Source organism: Rhagoletis pomonella, unplaced genomic scaffold (assembly GCF_013731165.1).
Source record: "Rhagoletis pomonella isolate Grant_MI unplaced genomic scaffold, Rhpom_1.0 Rhpom_scaffold_00004, whole genome shotgun sequence".
NCBI lineage: Eukaryota > Metazoa > Arthropoda > Insecta > Diptera > Tephritidae > Rhagoletis > Rhagoletis pomonella.
Genome location: NW_023458558.1, coordinates 11,503,505 through 11,514,210, shown reverse-complemented (window position 1 = coordinate 11,514,210; position 10,706 = coordinate 11,503,505). Strand labels below are relative to the sequence as shown.

Here is a 10,706-nt window from a genome sequence, read left to right as displayed (position 1 = left end):
TATATTTCAAAAATAAAACAAATAACTATTTTTGAAAGTTTTATACTTGTTGTTGTTGTTAAACGACTATGTTTCCGCCGATGATTTCGTCAAACGCAATACTTCAATGTGAGACTGCTGAAAAGTTACAAATCAAGGAGGCTACCGCAGCAACAACAACGTCGCATTATTATAACGACGGCTTTCGACGACAACGACGACTACGAATCAACGAGCAGAGTGGGCTCAAGAAACGTATTTTTAATCAAATTAAACCTCCAGAGCTACGATTGGTGGGTTGACCAAGAAGAAGTTAAAAACAAAATCGAATTATAAATAATAAAAACAAAGCCACGACAGCTTAAGAACAACAAAAAATCAACGAACAACATCAAACGCATACAACAACGAAACAAACGAAAAAGGAACGAACAACAACTGTACAAAAATACGAATAACGAACAACCAAAAATTAAGGAGGAAAAGGAAAGTAACAGACAGCGAATGCGAAATACGAATGAAAGTTGCGATTCAAAAGCAACGGTTAACTGCGCTAGTAAACGGAAGTGTATGAGAACTTTAAAAAAGAGAGAGGAAGGGAGGTATAAAAAAAAGAGAGGTATATGAGAACATTTTTGAGGTGCGTTTTTTGGAAACGTAAAGTGCCGAAAAGTACTGTTATGCAAATCGGCCATAAATTGCAAGTGAACAATAAAGAAGTGTGAATAAATACTTGGATATATAAACATATTTATAAGCTGTTAAAATATAGTTTAGTGATTCTTTGAAGTAGTTTTTACATACATATACGAATTTATCTGTTTTTTGTTGTTTTGTTGAAAGAGATACTCAAATAGCATTGTTGAAATATTTATATGCACAATATTTATAAACGAATTTTCGAAACGCATGTTAACTTAAATTAAAAAATAAAGTGTTTTTAAACAGCATAACAAAAAAACCTTAACGAACTGCGAAATAATTAAAATTAAAGTAAAAAAATGATAAAATACTCAGTGTACGTACAAAAACTTAATAAGTAAAAATTATTACTACAATTTAAAAGCTAAGTGTGTTTTGTAAAAAAAAAAACTAATTTAAATTAACTACACAACAGAAAGCTTGTGACAATTTTGAAAACTGTGAAAAACAGCGTGCAAATTTAAACCTTTAGTGTTTTTTCTTTCTGCATATTTTTTGCCAGAAGTGTAACAAAGACTTAAAGCTAGTCATTAGAAGCTATTATCTACTATTTACATATGTTTATACTACATACATATATATATATATATATATACAAAGTAAACTGTACGAATTAAGACATTTTACAATTATAAATATATAGAAAAACAGTTACTATTCATTATATTTAAGTGAGTTGAAGACCTGTTAAGTGCACTACTTATCGATTATCTACGCACATAACTAACAAATCCGCCCACAAACTAGCTGAGGTAAACCAAGTCCGGAGCATTGTAACAAAAGTTTTTAGCAGCTTAAAAAACTTTAAATACAAACTTAGCTAATAAATAAATAAACTAATTCGCGCTGTGTATTTGCAATAAAAAAGTAAATAACAAGCAGATATAAGAATAATTTTAAAGTTTTTTTTTTTTTAAATACTCAATACTTTTCCTCCTGCAAAACGGCGCAAGTTAAAAGCAAACAAATATTTATGAGAAAGTATAATTATCAACCGTACCCGGCGTACCAGCACACCACCAACGCACAACAGCAAAAACCACAGCAACAACAACAGCAATTAGAAAAACAAGAACTTAGCCACTCAACGCATCCATTACATCAGCATTCGCCACGCCCGTACACTTCCCGCTTCGAGCAACAGCAAGCACGCCAACGACATCAAAACCAACAACAACAACAACCACAGTTGCTGCAGCAACAGCAAGAAATAATTTTACCGCCTCCACCACAACAGCTGCCAACGCCAGAAATGTCGCCACAACAGCAACTACCCACGCACGCTGGCTACCAGCAACCAACACAACAACCACAACAACAAGAAACACAGCAACCAATGCAGCGTCAACAGCAGATTCAGCTGTTGCAGCAGCAACAACAAGCCACCACAGCGGCACTGCAGCAACAGAAACAACTGCAATTACAGCAGCAGCAGCAGCAGCAACAACAACAACAATTGGCTAACGCCACATTTGCAGCCAATTTTAGTGCATTGCAACAACAACAACAACAACAACAACATCATAATACAGCTGGCCCTGCAGGGAATACTGTCTGCAATGGCAATTTCTTTGCGACGACGTCATCAGCACAGCAATACACGCACGCAGGTGAATATGCGGCTTATAATCAAAATACTATTACCAGCAGCAGCAGCAGCAGCAGTGGCATGAATGGCAATAATAATAATGCGCTAAATGAAACAAATAGTAATAATCGACTGCACCAGCACCAAATGCAGCAACAACAGCAAGCATTTTTGCCATTTGCCGCAAATAATCCAAATCCAAATAATCGACATAGTCAATTCGAACGAAATCAGCAACAACTGAGTCAGCAGGAATACATGCAACTTTTGCAACAACAACAGCAACAATTTCATTTGCAACAACAGCAACCACAACAGCGTCAATATATCGGCAATAATAGCAATAATAATAATAATAATAATAATAATCACAGCAATGCGCTTAGTAATCAGCAGCAATTGCATTTGCAACAGCTACAGCGCGCATTGTTAGAAAGGCAACAGCAAAAATTGCAGCAACAATCACATGAAATACCAATAAGAACAGTGGTTGGCGGCAGCAGCAGCAACTCCCTGCCGCCACACCTATCACCGGCGCTCAACAATGGCGGCGAATATAGCAGCAGCGACGGTGGCGGCAGTGGCAGCGCCGTTGGTGATGGCCTTGTCAGCACAGTTGACACAGTGGCTACTAGCGATTGTCGATTCTCGATGGATGCTTGCGAAATAGCAAATTTTCTGGCTAATGAGCTTTTTATGCAGCAGGTAGATAGATAGATATTTATGTAGATACATACATATGTATATACATAGCTATAGCTATATAGGCAAGCAGGCAGGCGTGCAATGTACATACATATATGTATATATATATACGTACCCTGTCGGAAAATTAACTACTTTAGAAGCATTTTAATAAGCGTTTTGTATTAACTACAAGCGATTGAAATTTTTTTCAAGCAATTTACTTTATTAACATGGCGATGTCGTAGTTGTCCGACTCTGCATGATGATTCCAGCTACTCTCAAGTAATTGTGAACTAACTAGGTATCAAGATTTTTATTTTTAAATCATTGCAAAATCGTTATTTTGTATACTCATTTTTCCGCTGGAGAATAATCGTTATTTTGGATTTTAATGTTGTTTCGATCATTTTTAACCGTTATGATGGAGACGGCGTTTTTATGACACATTTAAATCGTATGCGATTAAAAAATTAAATCAGAAAATAACGGTTATAATGTGATCGAACAAATTTAAACAAACAAAAAAACAACAAAAAACGATCGACAAAATTATCGAAAAAGTAAAAATTTAAAATAACTATTAATTTTAAGCCGCTAGTTCACCTCCCAGTAATGGCGTTTAAAGTAGTCCGATGGCATGTGGTGATCTCCGAAATAGCTAGCAGCGATAACTTCTGCCAAAAATGATAATTATTGTTGTTTTCCACAAACAAACAAAATTTTTGAGGCTGTCTGCTTAATTCCGAGAGGGTGCATACTCGTATCATCATTAAAGAAAATGGCGCGTTACCCAAAACCTATACTTTTACCTACATACATACATATATGTATTGTATAAATAAAGTATATCTGCAGGCATATGAGTTCTTATTTATGCACATAATTTTATATTTTCTAACAATGTTGCATCTACATATGCATGTGCGTAGTTGTATAATTTATTTAGATATAAATTGTTATTTTATTGCACCATTTATTCTATTTCTAAATCGTCCATGAACAGGTATTTTTCTAAAATTTTTAATTGTTATGTCTCTATGTAGGTATTTAGTACAAGTATATACATATGTAGATTTTTTGTTTTTATTTTTATTTCCACTCATAAAATACCCATGTGCTCTCTACTGCATTTCGGTCACTCGCTCACTGCTTGGCGTACGTTCAATTTGTCACATGCGGAATGCAATGCTGATGAATCCATTTCAGTATATACATATGTACATACATACAAACCTACACCTACTCGTGGACATTGCATGTATTTTATTTATTATATTCGTTCCGCTATGATCTCCTTTGTAAGGTTCAATCTATGTTTTATTTGTACATACATATAATATATGCATGGGCGTAGCCAGGTAGGGGCAGGGGGGTGCTCGAGCCTCCCCCCTAACTTTCAAATTTTCCTTATATATATATAAAATAGTATCCTGAAATGCCAGCTTAATAGGATCGAGCCCCCCCCCCCCCCCCCCCTAAATTTCATTCTGGCTACGCCGATGAATATATGGTCGTTAAACATTCGACTTCGCGCTTTTTGTAGAAAATTAATTAATGTTCATTATTTAGGTCAATGATGCTGATTATATTATGATTGTGCCATTTAAAGTCTATGGAATGTATCCTTTACTAATTGACAAATACAAAGATTAGCAAAAAGGTTTAATAACCAGGCTATAGACAATTTTCGAAGTCTCTTTCTAAACTCACAACAATAGCTGATCCACAAGTGCTAAAAAAACATGACGAAAATATAGATATGGTGCTGACACCCTTGGCGAATACACTGTGTAACTGAAATAAGTCCTGTACCATAAAGCCATAGAGGGTAACTAGGAGGCTAACTAGCTGGCAATGGAAGCAATAGTTAGCCAGCTTGAATCAGAATCCTTCGTTTCTACATTGAGAAAAGAGTAAGCTAAACATATTTCGCTCAACACAAGATTTGGTCATTATAACCAAATCATGTAAATATAACCAAATTATGTGTCGAGAGAAATATGATTAGCTGACGCTTGTCTCAGTGTATGTAATTTACTTAACTAAACTGTTTTCTCGGTGTATGGAAATACTTACTATCCGAGAAGCGTCTGCTTAGAATATCCTTCGGCAAAACTCACGCCGGCTACTGCAGACTAAACAACTTATAGGAAATTACAACTGCAAGAGATATATGTAGAAAGCTAATCACTCTCCCAAGGGCAAGCTTAAATGATGCCACCGGCTTAAAATCTCTTTATCTATGCAGTGCCATGCTACGAGATATCTTCAAAGATCGAGCTTGGCATCAGGCGCACTAACAACGCCTCATTTTGATAACAAAATTATCGTCTAACTTGCCACTTCGGTTTGACATCAGCGATTCAGAAGTAAAGAACAGGTTGGACAGAGACAACCCCCACTCGCAACTGCCGAACAAATTTTTAGTGGAATGCCATGTTGTCGAGCAATTTTTGTACCCAATTTGATATGCAAAATTTAACTAAAACGTAGTTGAGTGGGAATAGCAATTCAAATTAAGTAAATAAAAGTTGTATATGGATTCACTAAATTTTGTTCATCACAGTACATACATATACGTATGTACATATATGTATACTTACACACATGCACGTCAATTAGTAAAACGTTTGCGCATTGTACTTAATTAACTTTAATTAAATTTAAATTTGCGAACATAGCGAAAAGCATGAAAGGAATAAACAATAGCCAGATGAACGCTCAGCGATGCGATCAGCCCTCCTCAACCAATCGCTGCCAAGATCTTTTAAGCGAATAGACGGCACAAATTTTGCGAGTTCATCTTTAAAAATAACAACCCGCGGCGAATGTAAAAATCAAAAAGATAAAGATTAATAAAAACAATGCCAGACCAAGTGAATTGACAGAATTATAAGTTGAAAAGAGTCTGCGAAAAATGTGGAGAATAAAAGATTAATGTAGAGAAATATAAATTAAACACAAGAGAAAATTGGTGCGAATTCTGGGAATATGAAAAATAAATAAATAGACACAATAAAAAAAAACAAAAATAAAGAGTTCGATGCGGTAAATGCTAGAAAGTGGGGAAAGCAGGCGCCGGAAGAAGCGATCAAGCTAGTGACAGGACGAAAAACAAGCATACCTAAATGTAGATTAGGGTGCATCACTCGCCATACAAAAAAATTCGGTACTGTGTTGCGATCGGAGTTATAACACTCTATTCTAACTATTCTAAGATTTTCGCCAAAATATTTTTTAATTAAATACCGAAATAAATACAAGATTCAAACTCTCAATATTTTGATACAATTTTTAAACATATCCGTGCAGACCTGTTTTTTGGAAAAAAATATTTTTAAAAACGTATTTTGTTTATGAAAAATTCGATTTTTAGATATGTATATTTTAAAATTTTTTTTCCGGAAATCTTAGAATACATTAAATTTTACAATTCCGGTGAAAAATGCGCATTTTTCTTGGTGAGACACCCTAGTATACATACGTACATATGTACGTACATTTGTGTGAATATATGTATATGTATGTTGGCACGTATGTATGTACATATGTATGTATGTACATAAATACAGGTTTTAAAAGATATTTTTCCAGTTGTAGTTGTTGTTGTTTCACATAAAACTATAGGAACTCATAAACAGCCAATATGTTAAATTGTATGCAACGGGTTTATAGTTCTCTGTGGAAGGCGAAATTGCCGATAATTCTATAAAAATATGTGCGTTTATAATTGTGTTTTTCCCGAAATATTCCAGAGATTTTAGCTTTCCTATAAAACTCTTAAGCCTTTTCATCAACGCTACAAGGAAACACTGTTGGGTAGTGCCTTGAAATATATATATTTTTTACGGTAAAAAACTTGTATAGGAGCTTTGTGCATAATCTTTAATTTAGTAATAAATTGTATCCATTATTTATGCAAATCACTAATAATTTTACTTTTCTCATTGCAGCTCGTTTCAATGGATGGCATACAGAGTGGTGTTCCCACGTTGACCACGTCCACGTTGACGCCCACCACCCTACGCAGCATCGAGGAGACATTCATACAGCTGACAACCGATCATTCGAACCCGCCCTGTCAGGCCGGTTTCATACCGCCGCCCGTCAGTTCAATACAGAATTCCACAAGTCCGGTATTCACCGGCGCCATGCAAAGCTACAACGATGTGGATACGGACGACTCACAGGCGTCCTGGACCAATTCACAGTTGAATGAGGAAAACTCAATGGCGACAACAGATACTTGTAAGCACATGAAAGCCCCTATAATCTTTACATACATTTCCCAACTAACTTGAATTTCTCTCTCTTATTTTCTGTAGCAAGCGCCGCCACTGACAGCACCTCATTTCCAAACGGCCTAAACGGTATTAGCAACGCTTCACTCGCTACCTCAAATACATCGTCCAAAAATGATTTCACTCTTTTGCACAACGCCATCGCAGCAGAAGCTGGCAAGCATGCCGGCAATCTGTTGCTGACAACTTCGCCCAACAGCAGCAACGTCCATACCTCAAATAGTGCCACAGTTACGCCTGCACCGACACGTCGCAACCAAGGCGGCCGTCGACCTGCCAAATCGACCAATATGTCACCCGAAGAGGAGGAGAAGCGCCGCATACGTCGTGAACGTAACAAATTAGCTGCGGCACGTTGTCGCAAACGTCGCGTCGACCAAACAAACGAATTGCAAACAGAAGTTGACCGTCTGGAGGGTATTCGCGAAACGCTGCAGAAGGAGGTCGAGAGCCTTAAAGTAACCAAGAACCGTTTGGCCTTCATTTTGGAAGCGCATCGACCGACGTGCCAGAAGATACGACAAGATCTATTGAGCGTACATACCTACGATGGCCTAATTGCGCCAGCGAATAGTAACAGCAACGACAGTAACAGCAATATCATTGGAGTTGATACGACGCTATCGTCTGTGGGACGCAGTGGTTCGCCCATCGATCTCAAGCCCATCATTTTAGACATTGTGCCGCACATCAAGCACGAACCTTTGGATAGTGCGCTCGACTCAAACTCGTCCCTGGATCATGACGGCCCACCATCGCCCAAGCGCATGCTACTCTCCGACAATAATCCGATGGTACAGCCACCTTTACCGAATGTAGCCACACTATCGGCTTCATTGGCTGCGGCCTCGGCATCCTTAAATACACCCATTGTGACGTCGGCACCAGTGAGTTTCGCCAGTTTCGTTGCAGGCAATAGTATGGCCAACAATAATAACAACAACATCATTGCGACCAGCATTGCTATAACAGGCACATTAGCTGCCCCGAATAGGCCACTATTGTGTAGCAGCAAGCAGCGTCCCAACTCGTTGCCCACAAACCTACGCAATCAGGCACAAAATCTCGCTTTAAATACAGAGCGTCCGCCAACGGACATCAATGGTGTCGCCATACAAACACCATCAACAGGCATGTTCAACTTCGACTCGCTAATGGATGGTGGCACCGGCCTGACACCCGTTTCGGGACCACTGGTGCCGACTTGCTCGTCGCAAAACAAACATCCATTGGAAATGCAGACACCTACAAGTGAGCCATCGAAATTGGTGAGCTTATAACAATAAGGAGCACAGAAAGGAAGGAAAATGGGCGTAGGCTGGCGTCGTCGGTGGCGGCTGAAGCGTTGTTGTGAAGGGCCGTGGCGTGGTAGAAGGGCAGGAGAAAGGGAAATGCGCCAGTCGAATAATGACATTTTTTCCAAGAGTATTGTGGTATTGTGTTAGTGAAGCTTACACGTTTATAAAGCGGAACAGCCAGCAGTCCAAGAACAAGAACACAAAGAAGTATGCTTTAAAATGTATTGAATGCGCGACGGACGATGCGTATACGCAACCTAAGACGCAATAAAAATGGGAAGCAGTTGCAAATATGTAATAAACGATATGTAGGCATATACAGACAGACGTACATACATATGTACATATGTATGTTTCAAAGCAGATTTCACGATGCGAATGTTTTAAAAGCGATTTTTTCTTAATTTAAAAAATCTAAAGTTTTTGTAAAACCCTTTGTGCGTAGACGAATAGTTATAAGAAGTTATAGGCAAGGCATTAAAACTGCTTGTATGTAAAATGTTAAGTTTTCTTTTATACTTTGTTCACAAAAAACGAAAATATTTTTATAAAAAAAAAACCATTTTTTAACTTAGTTAAAAAGAAGCGAACACAGTTTATGAAAATCTGGAGAAATGTGGAACGAAGAAGGAACGAGAGCGAAATCGGAGAGGAAGTAGCAAAACATTAGTCTATGCATCATTATGTATTGTATTATTACTTAAAACTTATTTTATAACTATTTTTTTTTTATTTTAGATGGTTATTAAAAAAAAATGCCAATTATTTCATAATTTTTGCTGTACAACTTTTAGAAATCTTAGCACTTGTTTTGGAGTATTTTCGGGCATTTTATCATTTCAGTTCATTTCTGCGCGCAATGGAAAATCATAAAATTTTGTATTGCAAAGCGTAGAATAATCTGCGCTTTTTTGTTCTTTGATTCCCGCTTAACAAATTTCAGCTGCACTCTTTGTTTTTGTTTGTTTGTTTTTTTTCTATAAAGTTAAACTAAAGGAATTGTGTTTAACGACATTAAGAAGGCGTTGTGATATTTTTAATAAATAAAAAATAAAAGAAATAAAAACTTTATAAAAAGTATTTTAAAAAATATTACGTATGTGTGTTAAATGCAATTTATAAAATTTATGCATTGATTTAGCTTAATCAAATTCACTGTAATATTAACCGAACTCTGTAAAGTAACAAAACAAATTGGCAGAAAGACCGTATGTGCACGCACAGACAAATTTAATTAAACAGAACAATTGGAAATGGCCTTTATAGCAACAAAGAATAAAATTTTTGCGAATTTTTGTATGTATATTCTATTGAAATATACGAGTACATGTGTATACATAAATATGTATTTGCGTTTTGGCACCAGGAAGATTTAAAAAATTAGCAATTTGAGAGTATCTAAATATGCAAAATATGTATTGGCATGCATTGCTTTTGTTATAATTATCTTATTTTAAAATAACAAAAAAAAAACTACTCAAAAGCAATCTTCGTATTTTTTGTAACGGCATATAAAAGTCAAATATATATGTACGTATGTATATGGTATGAGAATGTAAAAATTAAAGAAACACAACACGAAACCTTAAAAAAGAAGCAAAAAATAATATAGAATTTTCGCTCACCATGCCTTTACTTAGAGATGTAAAATTCCAGGAATCGCCTAAAGTAAAACCTTAAAAAAAAGAAGAGTGAAATCAAAGTGAGAAATTATTCGTACATAGTATATTAATGAAACAAAAATTTAAATACATATTTACATATGTATACATATATGTATGTATATGTACGCATGTGCGTATACAGTCTGCATGGCACGTACATATGTATGTATGTATTTATATGTTTTCCAATATATATATTATATAAATATGTATTTCGCGAGCTGAGCGCAAACTTTTGCAATAATTACACTTAAGACAAACACCAAATTAAAACAAAAAACTAAGAAAAAACTAAATAAATAAAATAAAAAACTGAAAACTAAAAAAGCATTGCGTTTTATTAAAAGAAAAAAGTAGCAACGATGTTTAGTAAGTAAAAAAAATATATACATACATATATTATAACCAAACATTTTTTCGATGTGTTTGCTCGAGTTTCTCGTCCAATTTGTGGCCTGCGTCTTTAGCTTGTCACACAAGTGTATGG

General features: G+C 36.1%; 1 protein-coding gene across 1 annotated transcript; it reads left to right on the top strand.

Moving 5' to 3' along the window:
- The first annotated feature begins 1,639 nt into the window (after positions 1-1,639).
- Positions 1,640-10,017, top strand: LOC118737002 (transcription factor kayak-like). Its single transcript, XM_036467224.1, has 3 exons — positions 1,640-2,974; positions 6,910-7,204; positions 7,282-10,017. Exons 1-3 carry the CDS (start codon positions 1,655-1,657, stop codon positions 8,535-8,537), a joined length of 2,871 nt encoding a protein of 956 aa, XP_036323117.1. The 5' UTR covers positions 1,640-1,654; the 3' UTR covers positions 8,538-10,017.
- Positions 10,018-10,706: the final 689 nt, after the last annotated feature.

What these genes read in the sequence shown, in the direction of transcription:
- LOC118737002 (XM_036467224.1), top strand. Translation starts at nt 1,655, where the DNA reads ATGAGAAAGTATAATTATCAACCGTACCCGGCGTACCAGCACACCACC. An exon ending in ATGAGCTTTTTATGCAGCAG is followed by an intron (nt 2,975 to 6,909) that starts GTAGATAGATAG and finishes TTCTCATTGCAG; the next exon opens with CTCGTTTCAATGGATGGCAT. An exon ending in AATGGCGACAACAGATACTT is followed by an intron (nt 7,205 to 7,281) that starts GTAAGCACATGA and finishes TATTTTCTGTAG; the next exon opens with CAAGCGCCGCCACTGACAGC.